The following is a 20,565-nucleotide window of genomic DNA, read 5'->3' on the forward strand; positions in this document are numbered from 1 at the left end:
ACTTGGACTGCCATATAAACCCACCTCATTAACAACTGTGTTACTGACCAAGGCCAGAAACAGGGGGCATTTACATCTCACACTTAAAGGACAATTTGTGCAGCTCTCAATGATCCAGGAAATCTTTCAGTGGGAACCGATTTACCCATGGACTAGAGTAACATCGAACCCTACCCCATCCTGCAGAACTGAAGGCACAACTCAGCAGCACCATTACGACACCAACTGCACGGCAAGAGGATAGGAATTCTGCCAGGTCCAGTTGGCAGTACATGGGCATACCTTGAACCTGTAGCTACCCTTTCTGAGTGAGACCGTAAAGACTCCATAAAACGGATACACATAGGGCAACAAGCCCCTTAAAAGGCACCTTGCAGCAGCACTAAATCTTCTGCTCTGAGAGTGCAGCCCTCCCAGGATGTAAGGCAGACGAATGTGAAGTGCTGTACAAGGAGAAATTTTACTTAGAAATGTTAGGTTATATGCTTAAAGGTTTACCTCCACAAACATGAAGGCGCACAGAGGAACCCCAACAGCAGACTAAAGTTCCCATTCGTAAGTTAACTCATCTGCAGTAAAAACAAGCAGCAGCATTTTGTGTCCTCTCTTGCCAACATATCTCTGACTTCTGAAATGCCTCTACAAAATGACAGCTGCGTTCCAGTACTGAACTGAAAAATGTTGAGAAATATGCATACCAACTACTACTAACACACAAAGGAACACTCGATCATGACCAGTGCATCACACCTTACCTTTCTTTTTAGTGTCCTGCTTAACGTTTACACAAACAAAGCACTCTCCTCTTTGAGAAAGTCCCAAGATGTGAAGAAGTTCTTCCACCTCACTGACATTGTTGGGACATATTACACAGAAAGCATCTCCAGGTTGGTAGTCAAAGGCTGTATTCTGTTTAAAAATATGAAATCATTACCACAAAATTGCAGGATAAACCAAAGACAACAGCATCCCTATGCCTAACAGCAATCTTCCTGCTATCACAGTCGCATGAGGTATGTTTTTTTTTGCTCTGTGCTAGGACTCTTTCTGGATGATATCAGAAACTAATACTCATGTTTTCCTTGCTGCTTTAACTACTGATTAGAAAAACTTTTCCTCGTCTGGTTAAAATATTTGTACACACTTTAATAAAAGCCACTGAGCAGTCTAAACAGAAAAATTACTCATTAACAGGAGGTGTTATACAATCAGCCCACATCATTAACTACCGATGTACTTTGTTTTCTGGTTTGAGAAGAACAGAGAAATAAAGTCCTTACACAGAATACATCTAGGGTAACAGAAGTTAACGGTTTAAGTACTATGTTAAGAAGTCAGAACAAATGAATTCTAGAGGATGAAGCAGATCTCAAAAGCTCCAAGATAATGAACTAAGGATTCTTACATCTTGCTTATACTAGTCAAATTACTACTTGTGTAGATTACCTACCAGAAGGAATAACCACGGTTTACTATACAGAGTTTCTGAGTATTTTGTAGGTTGCATATTTAATTCAATACCACATCCATGGTTATTCCATGGATATGGTATTGAATGTACAACTTCCGTAAAGTTCTGGCTTCTTTGGAGCCATGTCTTTCAGTGAACAAATCAGGCTTTTGATGTCAGCCTAAGCTGACATCACCCTGTTCTAGAGGGAATTCTTTTTTTCTTTTTAAGCCATCAAATCTTTTTCCCCCAGTTATTATCCATAACACACATGCTCTTTACCCTACATTTTTGCCCACTTATAAAAGAAAAAATCCACCACTAACTTACTGCAATATTGAGTTCTAAAAGCAATGCAGTTTTTATCGCATCTTCTCTAGTGAGCTGGACTGCTTTTGTAACTGGCACTTTGAAGGTTGTTCCCTCTGAAATCAGCGAGGACAGATGTGGATTCTGAAAAAGGGGACGTAAAAACTTACATTAAAAAATGCAAAGTAGCTGAAAAACGGCTTAGTATAATATACAGGAATTACTGTTGGCACTTTTTTTTTTTGAAACAATCTTAGAAAACAATTCAAGACAATGAGGAGGAAAAACACGCATCTTCTGTATCTATACACACACACACAGAGTGTTTTGTTCTACATTTTTAAAAATCGTATCTAAGTAGTACAAGGCATATATTCAACTATTAAAAGGTCCATAAGCTTTAACAGCCCAATGGGCCTAAGCTATTATAAAATGAAGTTAGTCGTTTCCTTTATCAAGCCGTCTTAAAAACAGCCAATTTCATTTTATGGGTTAGTGACCAGCCCCTCTTTTTAAGCACTGTTAGCACCGCTTTCAACCTGAGCGTTAGTCTGTACTCAAAGGGAACCTCTAAATCACAAATCTTCATTTCAGTAATTTGGATCGTTTAACTCAACAGCTCAGCTTCAGATCTGCCTCATTCCCACAGACTTGCCTGATAATCTGCACTTTTGGCTGATCCCAGCTGCCATCGCTTGGCTGGCATTGCTTGAGTGCTGGGGAACAGGGCCCCTGCCCTCTTGGCTGTTACCACGCTCAGCTACTGTCTCCCCGTCCCTTACATGGCAGCCAGCCTTCACCGCTCCCTTGAGGAGATAACCAAAACATCTGTCCTTTGGCAAGCAATCAGAAAAGTTTGAGTCACACTTTCCAGTTCATTCTGAACACTAAATTTACCAACTGGAAATGATCACTAGCTTATGCTAATTCTTTTCTTTGTACAGCAGGACTTGGTTCTACATGGTTTCATAATGAAAGCACACTGACTTTTGATCTGCAGTGCACACTGCGTTTGCAAGAGCAAAATTATGATCACATATGGACAAGTTTAAGTTACTAAAAATGCAGCGGTATTTTGGAAGAATTTTACACCCTCTCATGGCATTCTGCAAATACTAAAAAATTGAACTGAGGTTGTACTATACTCCTTTCCACAGGAAGACATTTTCACTGTCTGAACATGATGGATTATTTATTTATAACAAATGAATTGAATACTGATGATTTTAATTCTTCCATTCCCGGCACTGCAGTGCCATTCCTTTATCAAATTATTATTTAGTTAAATTATACTTCAGCTTACAGCAGACTGAGGGGAGGCCTCACAGTGGCCTGCAGCTCCCTCGCAAGGGAAGCAGAGGGTCAGGCGCTGAGCTCTGCCCTCTGGGGACAGCAACAGGACCTGAGGGAACGGCATGGAGCTGGGACAGGGGAGGGTCAGGCTGGGGGTTAGGGAAAGGTTCTGCACCCAGAGGGTGGTCGGGCACTGGGACAGGCCCCACAGGGCAGTGGTCACAGCACCGAGTCTGATGGAGTTCAAGAAGCGTTTGGACAACGCTCTCAGACATACGGTTGGATTTTCGGGTGGTCCTGTGTAGAGCCAGGAGTTGGACTTGATGATCCCTGTGGGTCCCTTCCAACTCAGGATATTCTACGATTCTATACTTTAACATCAGTCTCCTTAACTCATATGGTTAAGGACTACATTCTTACCATATAAATGGACTTTTCACTTACAATTAATAAAATTCCCGTGTTCAGGGATGTATTTCCTGTAGATATGTATCCTCTTGTTCTTTTGAGCTCATTATCCTGCCAGGACAAGAGATTTTCACCATTCAAACTTCAAAATTCCTTACCTCACCTTGGGTGTCCTGAAACTGCACCTCTATATATTGTTGTGGCAAGACAGGGATATTAAGAGCAGCCTGAGAGATGGGAGGGACAGAGTGAACAAGTGAAGGTTCTGTATCTTTAGCTGAAGCCAGAAGATTGATGTCAACTGGTTTCTGCGATGAAACATCGGAACTTGCATCTCCCTCATCTTCTAGTTTCAAGTTCTGTATTTCTGGGCTTAAGTTTAGTTCATGCCCAACGAGTGCGGCTGCAGAGAGAGCGCTAGAAGTAGCACTAACATCGTTGCTCATGCCTTCTTTCTCTTTCTGCAATAGAAACACTTTCTTGAGGGCAAGCCAAAGTCCATCAATCCAAGGATCAACCACTAGTTCTAACCTGGGGAGGAAAGAGAAGAAAAAAGAGAAAAAGAAAACAGAGAGAGAGAGAGAGAGAGAGAGAGAAGGGGAGAGAGAAAGAGGGTAAAGAGGAATGGTCTCATTGTGATTTTCTGGACTGTTAATTTATAAATGATGAAGAGAGCAAAAAAGTTAAAGAAAAAAATACACCATTTATTTTCTTTTTTATATATATTTGCAGCTGTTATTAGAACAACTTGTTAAATCAAGTATTTGCATTTAATTATTAATGCTATGTAAATTTATGGAGTCTGCAGTATATAAGAGGCTCACTTTCCAGTTTCTCATTTTTATTTTCTAATGCTGAACTTCATGACAGAAAGGATAACAGCAAAACCTGAAACTTTTCACTGTGTAACAGCAACATCAGTATCTTACAATATAACGTTCCACTTTTTACTATTTTAGAACACAAGATAAAAGTTTTACGATTATGGCAACATTTGTGTTCAATTGTCTTGTGTCATCATGAACAGAACTATTATAATCTGTACTTCAAAATAAGCAAGCCAAGACTGCAGCCTACTGGCCAGAAAGAATAACAGAATAGAAAGGGAGTTGTTCTTTTACATTATTCTTCTATGGTTAATTTAAAAACCTTATATAATTCCTTTACAAGAAAAGGCTGTTTTACGCAAAATGAAGAAAACATTAAAAAATGCACACATGCTATGGAACTACTTTTATTTACTTCAGTAATCTTGGACAAAATTTTAAAAAGCCTCTATTTATTCCAAATTACTTAATTTCTAAAACTGCTGAATGCCATCCATTTTTACAGGCATTACAGACGCTTGCTCAGACTTTAAAAATGCAGTTCCATTTAACTGCAATTAAGACTGTAATAGCATAGGTTCAGTTAGGAATCATGCCTAGGAAGCACTGAGTTATCAGACTCAGTTGATTTCAAGAGTTCAAAGCATTTAGCAAAAATCATATCTAATTATGGATTTTGTTTATCCAAGATGCAAAACTCATTCAGTTCTTACCCTACACAATCATCTGCTAATCCCGTATCGTAGAAGTGCTGGGCACCAAGTTCTTGAAGTCGTCGGTCTACTGTCTTTCCACCATTACAAAAGAACGTGTACTCTGAATCTCCCAGCCCTAGCAAATACAAGGAAAGAGAAATCATGTCAGTCAGCCAGCCACACAGGCTACACAGACAAAGACCTAATAAAGATCTAAAATTAAAATACAAGATTTTCTTGCAGGCAAGCAGGATAACCTGATATATCTAAACGCATGTAATGACGACACTTTTATGACTTAAACAGAAAAGAAAGAAAAGAAAGAAAATCTGTGTTTGTCCCAAAGCACTGTTGAAAAAGTCGTGCTTCCTTCACAAATCTAAGAAGTAGAATTTACTCGACAATACTTTGCTTTAAAAATTTAACACTTCAGAATAATGCCACTTTAGATAGGGGCTTAAAAAAAAACACTGACCATTCTTACAGGAAAATGCAAGGAGCTAAAATAATTAGAGTGAAGCTGATAAGCTGTATGTGAATTATCAAAAGAAATTATATTTATGTACGTGTGTTATGTATGTATGTTATATGCAATAATATACAAAACACTACATCACCTAACAATCCATACTGGAGGTGTGCGAAATGATCAGGTGGCAAGTTCTTATCCTGAATTTTCTTAACGAACTTGCGGGCAGTGTCTGGTGGGTCTCCAGTACCAGTAGTGGAAATAACAATAACTACAGGATCCTTTTCTCCTTCCAAGTTATACTACAATGAACAGAACAAGCAAATTATAAGGCACCATTTGATACGTATTTGTGGCCTTGCATATTATTTTCCTCTTTTCCTTTTCCCAAAGGTACATAGAAAAGCATTTAATCTCATTTTACCTGTATTAAACCACAGAAACGCTTTCACGTAATTACAAGTTCTTTTGTGGATGCAAACTGTAATCTTGTTTGTAACTTTGTTTATTAATCTAAGGTACAGAACCACATGAACAGAAGAAAAATGGTAGTCTGACTACTAGAAAGCATGTGAACCATTAGGTTACTCCTTAGCCTGCCCTTTGCCATAAGAAGCGACCCGACCTCCTCCAACTACTCCATGTTGGTTTCAGTTTAAACTCACTCCCAGCATTCCAATAAAACAGTAGAAATATGAGAAAATATACACAAAGACTGCAAGAAATACTATTTAATTGTTCCAGGCAGTGTCAGGACTGAATTTCAAAACTTCAGGGTTTGAGTTTTATTCTAAACACTTCACTTAATAAATCACTTTAATTTTATCTCCTTCTCAAGGCATGTGGAGGTTACCCTTTACATCTGAAATCCAGAAAGGTTAGGTACACAAAGAAACACATTATCAAGTGGTTTTGCTGTTGTTATTGTTTTCCACAACTTTCCTGAAGAGCCTAGGAACAGTTGCAAGGAGCAACTTAAATTGCCACCTCAAACAGCATCCTGCCTGTGGTAGTGTCCAACAGCAGGGGTCTAGAGAAGCAGAAGAGGAAGCATGAATAAGCATGCAAGGACATTTCTCAGGTACTCTGCCAGACTTCAGTGAGTTGCGGTCAGGGACATTCCAAAACAGTTTTGTCTTTTACAAGTTCAAGCAAACTCCAAGTACCCACTAATTCCTGAGCTTCCAGTAACTTGGATTTGCAGAGCTTTCACAGCTAATTTAGTAAGTACAAGAACTTCAGTGCACTGCCACAGGTGACTATTGCATTAACAAATAAAAGTAAATTCTTCAAGTACAAAATGCAAGGGCCTAATGGTATCACAAAAATGTTACATAAAATTGTGTCCCATGAAAAAAAAAAAAAAAGATAAAAGCTTCAAAAGAAAAAGCTGGTGTATTAGAACAGAGTTATGATTAATTCATTAAATTCTTGCTTGCTCCACTACGTTCTCCTTAGCAAACGTGAAGAGTTTAAGAGAAATACCCAAGAAATGCATAAAGAAGGGCCGAGCCTTCTAACTGACTAGTATGGACAAAACAGAAGCATCTCACTTCCGACCTCATGCACGCACACACCTCTTTGAACTATGCAGGTTGTGGAGTAAGCTGTCAGGTCTAACCTACTCAGAGGAATTCACAAGAGGTCACACAACTCAAGCAAGTACTTGCTCATGTAAACTGTCATCCTGCCTTCCCTTCTCTAGTTACACCTACACTTCTGTAAGTTCTCTTTATTTACAGTGAAGACAAAGGAAAAGCTTAAGCAATGAAATCTGTAAAGCTGTAGATTTTTTTCTTCAGTGCTTAATTCTCACAGTCTCAATTCAGTGCATCTTTATACCCCATCAATAACTCCCTGCTCTGAGTTGTCTTGCCAAATTTGACAAACTAGATTTATTCAAGTGCAGGCCACTAACAGGGCTAGAAATACTCTGTCTGCTGCCTTCCTGAAACTAATCTCCGAAGCTGTCAAATACAGAAGAAATGAAATGGAAGAATATAAGAAGAATCTTCACATTCCCTGCTGCAGCGTTCCCTTAACGCAGTGTTAAGTCTCCTTGTAAGACTTTGCTACATACTCGGAAAACATTCATTCAAAAGCAGATGTCCAGCTACAAAACAAAGTCTGTCCCCAAGAAAGAAACTTGCTAAAATGGAACAAAAATATTTCTATAAGCTTCTCAAATTTTCCAATGCATGAAAAAAAAATCTTTTAGGTGATATTTCCGCTTACCTTATTTGAAATACCTGGCTGTCAAGTTCTGTTTGTTTGCCTTTTTAAGTTTTTTGAGGACCTACTTTATGAAAGGAATTAAGAGTCCACAGTGCTTTCAGTTACAGACACTAACACTTTCAGACCTATACTCCTGAATAACAGGAGTATAAGTCTCAACAATAAAAAGCCACTTCCTTGCTCCAGCCAAGCTTTTTATTTTTCTAGAACATATCTGGAGCATATCCAGCATGAAATGGAGTGAGCCCATATGCGAAATAACTCAACAAGACCCAAGAAAAGGTCAAGATGATAGACAGAACACAGGACCCCAACATAACAAGAACAGTAAAAAAGAAAACCTGAATAATCATTTCTACTGACAGGAAAGTTGACTAGTGAATACTGAATTCATTCAGTACTGCACACATAATTAGCTTTCAAGAAGTCACTGTGCTGATGTTAGAAACAGAGACCACGTATACTCATTTACTGTTCTAGTAAGAAAAATCATCAGAAAGATTTGGCAGAAGGCTATCATGAGTACCGATCCCAGTTACTGATTCATAAAACCTGCAAATTTAAAAATAGATGACGTATTTTAGGTAGATAAATGTGCTCAGACTTCACTGTTATTAACAGCCACCACTCAAGCACATGAAGAAAAATGCAGCTCTTAAATAACTATTTTTCAAAACAGGATGGAGTATCTCACCTTGTCCATTTCACTTATACAGTGCATATCAGCTTCAAATCCGCGGGCACCTGCTTGCAGCCATATTTCCTCAGCTATGGCTTTTGCCTGCCCTTTTTGTGTTGCATAGAGGAGCAAAAACCTCCTTTTTAAATCACAGCACATTTTCCAAAACAGGGTACTTTTTTAATTTTATTTTTTAAGACACTGCAGGGGAAAAAAAGAAGAGGCAAATTTACTACATGCAGAACGGCAAGATTTTGCCCTGTTTATTAGATGAAAAAGAGATACTTTAAAAGGATAGCAGTGATGTTTGATTTGGAAATAGGGCATCTACTCTGAAGAGAAGCCTTTTCTAACAACTAGGCTTTGCAGGACAGGGTGTGAAAGATTCAGTTAAGTGTGCTGTACTGCCTTGATATTGCAATATTATTGCAGTATACCAAGCTAAGAACCTAGTCTCTAAGCAATGCAATAGAGAAAAAAATCATGAAAACAGTATCACGTAAGTTTTATTTTCCATTTTAAGTCACTGATTGCTTTAGTCAGCTTTCTGAGATGCATTTGAAAAGAACAAAATACATAGATTTGGTGACATCAAACTACAACATTTGACGAATGTTTTTAATTCTTAATTTCTTCTTGTTTGAAATCGACATTTTTTACCTGAATGCTCTTATATGTCATTCTCTATGTCTACATTTTTAAACACAGGCTTTATTTTCATTCCCTGTTCCAAAAAGGAGCTTCTTATACAACTACAGAGCTTGTTTTAGATATTTTTTCTTGAAATGAGAAATAAATCTTAAAGAAATCTTCTGTAGTGTAAAATTCCACTCCTTCCCAAACTCTTGCAAGAAGTAGGAGGAATGAGATGCACATCTTTATCCATCTGCCTGTCCCATAAAAATTCTCTCATTCAAGCTTTTATGATTTTGACACAGACAGAATATAAAAGGTCAACTTCAAGAAGCAGTGAATGAGACAGACAATTAAAACATCTCTCGTGCATATATTACAAATTAATCTTCTGCCTGTGTTTTGTTACTGCTAGGGAGCTGCAGTAGAACTCAAATACCTAGAATGAAAATTCAGTCATTTCAGTTCCAAACTTGTGACTTTTTTTTTCATGTGCTTGGGCCCAGTTTGCTGTACTTCACTTATGGCACCCCCACAGATTCAACTACATGAAGCATTCAGTGTACTAGCTACACACATCAATTTACGTAGACCGGTAGCAGAATAATTTCAAGCTTTTTTTTTCTTGTTTCTTCCAGGGAAAACAGTAAAAGAATACTATATTCATATGGCAAAATATTTCTCCCCACAGTATTGCGGGAGGTATCTCCTATTATGATATTGAGGTTTTTTTTAAAGCACACTTTTAAATCGAAAGTGGTAAAATTAAATGACAGCTTCTTAAGAGTACAGTGTCTGTACCATACCTGAATTCCATGAAAGACAAAATTACTAGAAAAATGTAAGGCTTTCATTGTATTTTTTCTATTACATTTTCCAGCACAATTTTTTACTTTAAATTGACATTATTTTATCTAAAAATATTTAAATTCATTCCAATAACTGACTTCATGTGCACAGAAAAAGACGTGCAAGCAAAATAATCAACAGACTTGTTTCTCACACTCCTTTTACAAAAGAAATACTACCATTTGACTACACAGAAATTATGGAGGTTCATATGAAATACATTTTCACTACCCTCATATCCCTCCAGTAAGAGAGGTTTGTCCCAGTCATGTGCTGTGTTTCCAACCTGATTGTTCCTTTGTCAGCAGGTGGCAATGTCCGGCTGCAGAGAAAAAACAATAAAGGTGAAATGGTGTTTCTTTATTACTATGTTCTTTCTCATACCTTAGAAAAAGAGAAGGATGACCAGTTTTCCACTTGGGCCACACGATGCCTCTGCAGGACCCTCACACTCTTCTGTGGGGCTTCAAACGGGGCTGTGAACCTGTGGCTTCAGAGCCGTGTCAATGGCATATTGTCAATGGCAAAAAATGGCATATAATGCCATTTTTTCAGACGATGCAGGCTTGTTCGTAATAACTTTCACCCTGCAACCAAGACAAAGACACGTGAGCTTCACCAAAAGGAGTCTCAAGCAGCAGTTCTTTCCGAAAAATCATTAAACTCGCACAGTAAACCTCCTACTGCACCGGAAAGAAATATTTTTTTTGTATTTTCAGGGTTAGAGCTGCCCCTGAAGAGGGCCGGTGCCTGACGCACTAAGGCAGTCCCAGCAACAACCACAGCCCCGCACAGCGCTCCCAGCGCCCGGTCCTGCCCCGCCACCCCCCGGAGCCACCAGGATTTTTCTGTCACCCCTATTTCTGCCCCAAAACCGCCATTTTCCCGAATTCCCGGCGGCGACGGACCTACCCGTCCAGGGGCCGAGCACGGCGCCCGCAGTACCGAGCCCGGCCGCGCCGAGCCGCGCCGTGAGGGCGGCGGAAGCTCCCGGCAGCCCGCGGTGCCCGTGATGGCGGCGGAGGTGAGGCACCGGACCTCGGCAACAGCAGCAGTAGTAGTAGTAAAAGCAGTAAAAGCGCAGCAGCAGCAGCAGCAGCAGCAGCAGCAGGCGGGGCGGGAGGGGGCTGCGGCCCGGCTGCCGGCCCGGGCTGCGGGAAGGGTTTCGGGTGCGTTTCGCTGCCGTGCCGAACGACACTTGCCTGTTGTTTCCTCCTAGGTGGCTGCTGAGGGCACGCTCGGGCCAGCATGGCTTTGGTCAGCCTGAAGAGTATCCGTGTTTGTTCAGCTGGCACGCCGGCCAGCAGGCAGGTTTTGCTGGCCCTCAGCAGAAGTTTGAGGTCCGTCGGCGGGCAGCGCAAGCCCCCAAACCCCAGCGCCGTCGCCATGAGGGAACTGTGCTCCAGGGATAAGACCAGGTATATGTTTTGTCGACAAAACCACGTACAGCTGCGGATACAGGCTCTTTCTGTTAATGACACCGTGCAGCTTTGTGGGGACACCAGGAGCGGTCCTAAAGCTGACAGCAGATGGATGGATGAACAAGTATTTTTCAGGAAGTTGAACAGCCTCAGTACCTCCAAAGAGATTTTTAAATTTCTCAGCTCTCTGGAAGTTATGTCTGATATTATGGCATTGGGGGCCCTGCAGAGGATTTCTGAAGTTGAGGTGGATGCCGACGGCCTGAAGAACCCTGAAGAAGTGCTAGAGAACGAAGTCTTCAAGGCATTATGCTTTCAGTTTGAATTTGAAGCCTCAAAGCTGTCAAATGCCGGGCTGCTGAACGCGTTGCAGGCTTTGATAAAGCTGCGCATAGATCCGGAGAGCACGCTGATGGCAAGCTTGCTCTCAGAGAGCGAAGAACGGCTTGCCACCAGACAGCTGGCTGTTGAACAGCTGTGCTCTCTCGCAGAGAGTTTGCTTGAGTTGGAAGGCCCCAGCTGTGCAACGCTGGGACAAATCATGAACCACATACAGGAAGAAGACACTGAGAACTGGACTCCTAGGGAAATGACGATGGTTTATAAAATGCTGCAGGCTACTGTCAGGGAAGGGGAACAATACCATGACTTGCTAAACAGAATGAACAGCGCCACTTTAGCCATAGCTGACCAACTAAGCCCAAATTTCACGAGCATGATACTGAATTCCCTGGTGGTTCTCCAACAGACTCGAGCAGTTTCCTTAGTCATAGCACTCTGTAAGCATTCTGTGAAGCATGTTCCTTATTTCACAGATGATGAGTTGGTAAATGTACTGGATGCCTTCCTGTGCTTTGGACATCGTGAACAAAGTTTTACAGATGCACTGGAAACACACGTTCCCAAGTCCATCTCTACCATGCATCCTGAAACAGTCAGCAAAGTGATGCAGTATTGCTGCCAAAAGACAATACTTTCCAAGCCTATTTTTGATGCAGTGGCAGAATGTTTCATTTCTGTTGCTGACAGATTTACCACCAGCCAGATTGCTGAGTGTATTGTCCCATTTGGGACTCTTAACTATCTTCCTCCAAGTGCTTCTTCCTTGTTTAGGAAGCTTGAAACTGTACTACATACTCGTTTTAGTCAGTTTCAGCCTCACACCTTGCTGAACCTGCTGCACTCGTGTGTCCTTATTCAGCGTTACCCAGTAAATTTTCTGCCAAAAATATTTAGTCCCTATTTTCTGCAACATCTTCAAGGTAAGGAGCAGTGTTTCTTGTGCAGTGTTCTGTCTCTCTTATTATATGGTTTGTCTCTTGTCAAGCACCCATTTGTTATTGCTTGCATCTGTCTAATCTCATCAAATCACCAATGACCTGATTAAGGTGACTTGTGAATAGTGATCAGGGGGCTGAAGGTTGTTGCTTCCTTATCACAGTTGCAGTTGTATCATTTAGCAGAATTTACACAGAGATTTGAAATGCCATGAAAATTTTTATTTCAGTTAATCCTTCTGCCTTTTCAAAAAAGACTGCCCCTGTGCTGTTCCCTATGGTTGTCCTTTATCTTACACAAGTTATAAATGCTAAATTATTCAGTGAAATATTTGAGAAATATGTTACTTTTGTCTGTTTAAAATTCTGTGCCTATGCAGTGACCCCTGTGAATACTCTTACTGAAGTGAGGCGATGCTGCTATGGGGCTGGAAAGACTAGTGAGACTGGTTATGGAACCAGCAAAACTGAGACCAAAAGTGGTGGATTTTTTAATGATAAGTGGATGATGCGATGATACTTGGAGTGATACATGAGTGATGTAAAATATTTTAGTGATTCTGGATTTGTTTTTCTCTAAATTGTTAGCGTGACTGCCACATGAGGGATGTGGCATAAAGGTAGGACACTGGATAGTGTCTCATGGGACTTGACTGTTAGTCTGTATTGTGCAGCCACCCCTCTGCTTTGCAGCTTTGGACAAATCTCATACTCCTTAGGGTTGGAACTGGCTTTCACGTGTTTTACTAGGGGCTAGCCCAAGGAAGGACCTATTTCAAAAAACAATTCAAATACTAGTAGTACTGATATGAACTAAAAGAATTACCACCTGGTTGTGCACTACTGATTAAATTTAAGATTTTAGTCCCTGTCTCGTTAAGATACAGTCTGACTTTGCATAAGCCTTATGTCTGGATATCTTCCTGTGTGCCCAAAGCACTTATCCCAAAGCTCTGACTCAGGGTATGTGATCACAATTGTCAGGAAGAACTGCTGAGAGCCTTTGAATTTGGGACAGAATTATAATATGATAGAAAAGTTACAATAACTACTCCAGAGCTTGCTTGCAAATGTGTTACTAGCAAACTCACCTGTTACTGCAGAAATAATTAATTGTTCGTAGAATCATAGAATATCCTCAGTTGGAAAGGACTCACAAGGATCACCAAGTCCAATTCCTGGCTCCACACAGGACTACCCAAAAATCAGACCATGTGTCTGAGAGCGTTGTCCAAACGCTTCCTGAACTCCAGCAGGCTCGGTGCTGTGACCACTGCCCTGTGGGGCCTGTCCCAGTGCCCGACCACCCTCTGGGTGCAGAACCTTTCCCTAACCCCCAGCCTGACCCTCCCCTGTCCCAGCTCCATGCCGTTCCCTCGGGTCCTGTCGCTGTCCCCAGAGAGCAGAGCTCAGCGCCTGCCCCTCCGCTCCCCTCGTGAGGGAGCTGTAGACCAACTGTATTGTTGTGTTTAGAAATATATATATAAATCCTTAAACTTTTCTGGAGAATAATACAAATGTTAGAGAGAAGTTAAGTGTAGCATTGGTACAAAAAGAATTTGAATTACTGTTATTGATAAAAGCATGTTACAACTACTGACACAGAATTTGTAAATCTCTGGAAGTACACAATGTGTTTTTGAAATACAATTTTGCCTTGTGATTCAAATAAGGTCCATTACATGCATGTGAGTCTACAGCTTTATTCCTTTACCTTCTGCTAGGCTGTATTGTGTCCAACTTTTCAGGTGGGGTCAAAATAGAAGCAGGTGTGTACTTTAGCTGTCATCTTTAGTGTTCTGTCCCATGTCCAGGGTACAGATTATTGTATTATAATTTTGCTTTCAACTAGCTATTTGTCTTTCATATTGTATTATGATCAGCTTGTGAAAACTGAAAAGGGTAAATGGATAAAGCTGAGAAAAAATAATTTGCAGTGCATAATTTATGGCTTAATTAAAATTAAAATGAGCTGATAAAGCATAATAGGGATGTAACATACCAGCCTGTCCTTAACTGCTGTCTTTTGTTTTCTAAGTATCCAAGTAAAAATGTAAATTGTATTCTAATGCTTACGTTTTATCAAGGCATAAAGAGTGGTCCCTTGTCCTGCTCTTTAAATTGCTTTAGTCTAGAATCTGATGTGGTCCTTCTCTGGATCTCAGCTAAGATTGTTGTGTTAATAATACTCTATAAAAGGTCAAGTTTTGAAAGTGTTTAGGAATTTAGGTCACTCATTTTTAATCTCTTCAATGTGAAATACCTTAAGCGGCTGTTTTTTAGGAAGAAGACGTTCCTCCCCTCTTACAAACCAGAATGTGTTTTAAAGTTCTCAAGCTGACTTAGGAAATGAGAAACCTGAGTACCAGTTGCTTTGAGTGTTCTTTCAAGTCAGTATAAAGCTGTTCCACTAGAGTGGTTAAAGCTCAGAACAGGAGCTTGAAAAGATGACTGGCATGATTAGCACCTTATCCTACATTATTTTTTTTACCATTCAATGGTAATACCTTGCACTTAATGTGAAAGATGCCTCAAGTATACAGTTGTAAACAAATCTCCAGAAGTCATTCAATATTCTCCACTACTTTCAGATAAAAAACCTGAGTGAAACAGTGAGATCCTGGGAATGTAACTTGGGGAGAGGGGATGCAGGAAGAAGGAAACAGACTGTTTCTCCAAGACTTCAACTCAAGCTTATTCCTTCCTGGAGAACATCTTGCATCTCTCAGATCCTCTTTTTTTTGTGTGTGAAAGAATCTGACAGTCCTAACCATGATCTTGCTGCTTGTACTTTTTTTTATGTTGACGGTATTTCTGTAAATCATTTCCTCATTTTTCTAAATACATCATTTCACAACTGATCTTACTGTTCATTTGGGTGAGCATCAAGGATGATAATGATCGAGTAGCTTTTCTTCACGTTTAAATGAATTGCTTTTCCTAACTTCTGCATGATGGTATGTGTAAAGATACTTTGCTGAAGATTCACCTGAAAACTTGAATATTGTTGTTTCAGCTCAGCCACCTGGTTTGGACAGATTTGTTGCCTCCCAGTTAACCCGGCTTTTTCTAACCGTTACCCTGGAGTGCCCGTTTTATGAGGTATGGTAGATAAAAAATCAGAACTGATGCTAACAAGAGGCAGCGCGGTCATTAGGGCCCTGTTGATAGGAGCTGAAGACTCTTTCCCATAAAAACATTGGAGTTGGACAAAACAGCTAAACATCTTTTTTCCTTGGTGAAAATATGAAGAATTTCTGTCTGTTTGACTGACTGATACATGTATATGTTTGACAGAACTGACTAGCACTAAGTGCATTCTGTGTATTTCCAAGTACTTTTCCAACAATTATTCCCTTATTTTTGACTTGGAGCACGTAAAAAATCAGCCACTTGGATGTTGGCCTTACTGCAGGGGAATGGAAACACTTGTGCATTTCTCATGAGTGATACGTTCAGCTTGATAGCATGGAAGCTTGACGAGGATGCTTTGGTGTTTTTTCTAGGGGGACGGGAAAGTTTTTTTGCTTGTTTGTTTTGTTTGTTTTTTAACTTTCCAGCAGGTCATACCTGAAGACTACAAGTCTCTCCCTAGACATGGCTTTGAAATGCACAGAATACATTTTGGTACATTAATATAATTGCAAAAAGGTTATCTCCCTTTTTCTTTAGTTTGATTGAGTTTTCTGTCGTTGTATAGGGTCCCAAACTCCTTCCAAAGTATCAAGTAAAGGCCTTTCTCACTCCTCACTGTTCTCTGGATTTTCACCTCCTCAAAAGGGTGAAGGCTGGACTACTTTATTTACTGAAAAAAAGAATATATTTTGCATCAGAGGTATCAACACCGTATTTCTATATAGTTGGTAAGTAACATTAGTTCTTCAGCTTCATAATGAAATGTGTACTTACACTGTCAAAACTCTATTGTTTTCACTTTACTTTCCAAAAATAAAACGAGGTTGATTTTATTCCCTTTGTATGCATTCTTAACTGCAAATATGGAAAAAGTAAAATGGAATAAAAAGGTAACTGTAGGACGTTTGAAAATGAGGAAACTCAGGAGAGAAAGGAGAGAGAACTACAATATTACTTGGAATTTACAAACCCAGTCTGCACTGAAAATAGCTTCTAACATATGATCTTTATTTTTACTGTCAGCTCCCCTTTTACTTAACCTGTAAACAATTTTTATAGTGAAAGCAAAATGAGACAGTGCCACTGAGGCAATTGCCTGATCTCTCTGCTTTGGTGATGAGTAGAGAAATGGGGGGCTGAAAGGTTGGCAGCCCAGAGCAGGAGAGTTACAGTAAGCAGTTTGTTACATGAAGTGGGTTTTAATTTTGCTTATCCTTTCATCTTTACTAGATATTGAGATTAAACTAGATGAAGAAGGCTTTGTTTTGCCTGCTGCTCAATGTGAGGAGGTACACAGACGGTAAGAGAATAAAAGAAACCATGGCTAAAAAGTTGGTAAACATCGATAAAGAACATCCAGAGTGAAACCCTAGCAAAATTAAAGTTAATTGGAGTTTTGCATTTGCATTTTGCACTCAGCAGAGTTGAAGTTTCACACTGAAACCTTTGGCAAAAGGGCAAAGTTTGTAAAAATGAGAGATCACTTTTTCCTTATTGTCTTGCCTCGTGACGATAAGTTTTCAGACAATTATTCTCTCTACCCAGTGACAGTCATGATCAAAGTAAGCCTGGTTTGACTTACACTCGTGTATTTTGATCTTAATTCTCTTGCAAACTAAAAACAAATTTGTTCTGACTGAGAAGCAAAATATTTAGCATAGTTTAAACCAGGTTCATAAAAGCTCTTCTCTAAGAGATCCTGTGTAACGAGGATAGTTGCTACAGACACTGTTTGCGTCGAAAGATGCATACGTATTTAAAAACAAGTTAAACAAGGACTGTTTTGAGAAACCTTAGATACGAAGTTAGGCAACCTGCCTGTGCTGTGTTTGCAACTGTGCTTCTGTGGATAAAGCAAAATTCTTTGAAGAGGTTATGTTTGCTCCAGCTTGACATTCACAAGGCTCACAGAATAACATAAATGCTTTCAAAAATCTAAATGTTTGAAAACGAGCTTTGAATTTTTTAAAAACTTACAGCTTTCATGTATAAATAAAGTCACAATATATTTAACCTACTGAAAATATATTTTATAGTGGATAAACAAATTTTGTTTTAAGTCAATGTAATTTTATGTAACCAAATAGGAAAAAGCATAGTTGCAGTCCATGATGCTGCCAACCATATGCACAGGTTTAACTTGAATCCCTAATAAGTTGAATAAAGTTAGCTACTGAAATGTTTTCGAGATGAGACAAGTATTTTGCTCAGTTTTCCTACTAGAAGAATTCAAAACAGCTTACCGATAATAGTGTTAAAAATACCACACTCTTATTGTTAACTTGTGTAGTAATTTTTATTTAGAGCATATAATAGGCTTTTCAGATCTGTTTCACTAAGCTTCAGTCCCCGTCCCCCAACTTTAAACTGAGTGATTTATATTGGCCTAAAATAGGTAACTCCCATCCTACAATGTTTAATTGTAGGAGGTGTTAGGGAATAAGAGGAGGTATTGTCTCATCCTTAGGGACTGCAGTAGTTGTGTAAACTAAAATGATTTACTTTTTTTCTGATATATAATACTTGTGTTTGATTTTAGAATTGCCCTCTGTGTCGATGGTCGAAATAGGTTCTGTATTAACAGCCACAATCTGCTGGGAGAGGAAGCCATCAAACAGAGGCATCTTCAGTTACTTGGTTATAAAGTTGTGCAGGTAAAGTCCAGCGACAGCAGTTTGCATCCAGAGCCAGTGGACTATGGCTAACAAAACAAGTGAAAAATGATTACTACATAATACTTAAAATTGTAGTTGCAAGCACGTCCCACGGCAGGTATAATCTTGTCCTTTCTGCATTGTGTTCTCTTTGCCTAACTTTTGCCTTTTGGGAGGTCTGTTGCATAAGTTCCTTCTTTTTTCTTGGATTAGTTAGTGTTTCCTGCCTGTACAAATAGTAGCTGCTTGAAAGCGTACTTCTCTGCAGTGATTGCAGTTCAAATCTTAAATGAAAATGCTTTGTTAAGAGTTCAGTAGGATCATAGAATCACTGGGTGGTTTGGGTTGGAAGGGACCTTAAAGATCACCCAGTTCCAACCCCCTGCCATGGGCAGGGACACCTCCCACCAGACCAGGTTGCCCAAAGCCCCATCCAGCCTGGCCTTGAACACCTCCAGGGATGGGGCATCCACAGCTTCTCTGGGCAGCCTGTGCCAGTGCCTCACCACCCTCTGTGTAAAGAATTTCTTCCTTATATCTAATCTAAATCTCCCCTCTTTTAGTTTAAAGCCATTCCCCCTCGTCCTGTCATTACACAGAGTCCCTGCCCAGCTTTCCTGTAGGCCCCCTTGAGGTAGTGGAAGGCTGCAGTGAGGTCTCCCTGGAGCCTTCTCTTCTCCAGGCTGAACAACCCCAGCTCCTTCAGCCTGTCTTCACAGGAGAGGTGCTCCAACCCTCTGATCATCCTCATGGCCCTCCTCTGGACTCGCCTAAGGATCCAGAGGATCCTGGATCAGGATTTGCAGTTAAATACTTTTTTAAAAGATATGAATTTGGAGTTTAAAAACAAGAGGTTTTTTTTTTTAAAAAAAAAAATGGTATAATAAATACAATTTTCACAAAACAGGGTACATACTTTGTTTTGCCTGTTGAATAAATAGGCAAATGTTGAAAAAAAAATTTTATCTCTAAACATATTTTGGACCAAAACACTTTTAGATTTTCAGATACCTATTTCCCTTTACAGTCACTTATCACATAAGCCTGACTACTTTATATTTAACTTAGTATAAATTGTAATCAATATCATTCTTTGCTTTGCAATAACTTCTCTTCAGGTAATTCTTCCAAGTTTCACGGGTCAATAATATGTTTAGGATTAAATGTTTTATTTTAAAGTACAACTTCTTTTGATGTGAAATTATCCATCTGTTTAATGAAAGTTAATCTTACCCAATTGTTTATTAGAGGATATCTCCAGCGGTTATTTTGGTTTCATTTCCAGGTTCCATTTTTTGAGATAGAAAGTCTAAACACTAGCAGAAAAATGGCAGAATATCTACACAAAAAAATCTTTCCTCGCACATATGGACTTGGCTGCTGACACTTGGGAATAATACTTCTTCACAACTTGACCTCCTGTACCTTGAAGTGCACATATTGTGCGTGGAAGAGCAATTCTGTTTTCTAAGTAACTCCATGTAAGATGATTTCAGCTTCTGAATGTGTGACCTTCCAATATTTGGAAGAATTGACATGTAAAGAGTAATAAAGAGCAACATATTTTCTTAAGTTTTGTGTAAATATTTGTTACAGGACAGATGAAAGTCTCAAACAGTCAGTGCTGCATTTCCCTTTTATTTTCACTGGTTCAAACTCACAACTTTATATAGACTGGTGTGGCTATTTAAGGATACTAACTGTCGCTGTATGTACAAAATGTGCCATGTTACCTACCAATATATTTTTTTCTTGACAGTATAAAAAGAAATTATGCAAATTACTCATAGGTGGTCGTATGAGTTCCCAAGCGTTTCATAAAACTAAAATTTATAGTAGCTGCACAAGCACCATTGGCTTATAGCACATAGTTAAGAGTTGTAGAGTGCTGTTCACTAAATAGTAATGCCTTACAGAAAATAAGAATTTCTATGAAAGGTAGTCCTTTGTCACTACCTGAGCATTAAAGGGAGAAGTCAGTCACTCAGAACTGAATGAGGAACAAGTAGGAGGAGGAACAACACATGAAAAGCTTTCAAAAGTGAGGAGGGATGAGAAGGGATTGAAAGAGAAGGGGGTGACATAAGCAAGGAAATCAGTAAACTGACACCGTATCCTGATGACTCACTCCTTTCTCTAGGGTGGAAGTGAGCCTCTGATGCGTATTCCTCACATTGGCCAGAAGATGGTGGTGTTCTCAAACATTTATTTTCCCGTAGTTTTTTCGAACA

The 20,565-nt window shown here is 39.6% G+C and overlaps 2 protein-coding genes across 3 annotated transcripts in view; one reads left to right on the plus strand and one right to left on the minus strand.

The window, feature by feature from the left end:
• MTRR (5-methyltetrahydrofolate-homocysteine methyltransferase reductase) overlaps positions 1-10,891 on the minus strand; it is a 25,607-nt gene extending 14,716 nt beyond the window's left edge. Inside the window, exons 1-8 of one of the 2 annotated variants that reach the window (XM_048076379.2) lie at positions 10,760-10,891; positions 10,232-10,434; positions 8,381-8,566; positions 5,600-5,753; positions 5,001-5,118; positions 3,619-3,991; positions 1,781-1,903; positions 756-909 (exon numbers count right to left, since the gene is read on the minus strand). In XM_048076379.2, coding sequence (XP_047932336.2) covers positions 756-909; positions 1,781-1,903; positions 3,619-3,991; positions 5,001-5,118; positions 5,600-5,753; positions 8,381-8,524 — 1,066 coding nt within the window. In that variant the 5' untranslated portion in view covers positions 8,525-8,566; positions 10,232-10,434; positions 10,760-10,891. Of the gene's footprint in view, positions 1-755; positions 910-1,780; positions 1,904-3,618; positions 3,992-5,000; positions 5,119-5,599; positions 5,754-8,380; positions 8,567-10,231; positions 10,435-10,755 lie in introns of both variants that reach the window. The other variant, XM_048076380.2, reaches the window with a different exon arrangement.
• FASTKD3 (FAST kinase domains 3) lies at positions 10,743-19,906 on the plus strand. The gene is made up of 7 exons (XM_048076383.2): positions 10,743-10,871; positions 11,067-12,530; positions 15,562-15,647; positions 16,246-16,408; positions 16,911-16,980; positions 18,220-18,334; positions 19,620-19,906. The coding sequence occupies exons 2-7, from the start codon at positions 11,096-11,098 to the stop codon at positions 19,716-19,718; spliced, it is 1,968 nt and encodes a 655-aa protein (XP_047932340.2). The 5' UTR covers positions 10,743-10,871; positions 11,067-11,095; the 3' UTR covers positions 19,719-19,906.
• Positions 19,907-20,565: the final 659 nt, after the last annotated feature.

Source organism: Anser cygnoides, chromosome 2, assembly GCF_040182565.1.
Source record: "Anser cygnoides isolate HZ-2024a breed goose chromosome 2, Taihu_goose_T2T_genome, whole genome shotgun sequence".
NCBI lineage: Eukaryota > Metazoa > Chordata > Aves > Anseriformes > Anatidae > Anser > Anser cygnoides.

What these genes read in the sequence shown, in the direction of transcription:
- FASTKD3 (XM_048076383.2), top strand. Translation starts at nt 11,096, where the DNA reads ATGGCTTTGGTCAGCCTGAAGAGTATCCGTGTTTGTTCAGCTGGCACG. An exon ending in TGGAGTGCCCGTTTTATGAG is followed by an intron (nt 15,648 to 16,245) that starts GTATGGTAGATA and finishes GTCGTTGTATAG; the next exon opens with GGTCCCAAACTCCTTCCAAA. An exon ending in TGTGAGGAGGTACACAGACG is followed by an intron (nt 16,981 to 18,219) that starts GTAAGAGAATAA and finishes GTTTGATTTTAG; the next exon opens with AATTGCCCTCTGTGTCGATG.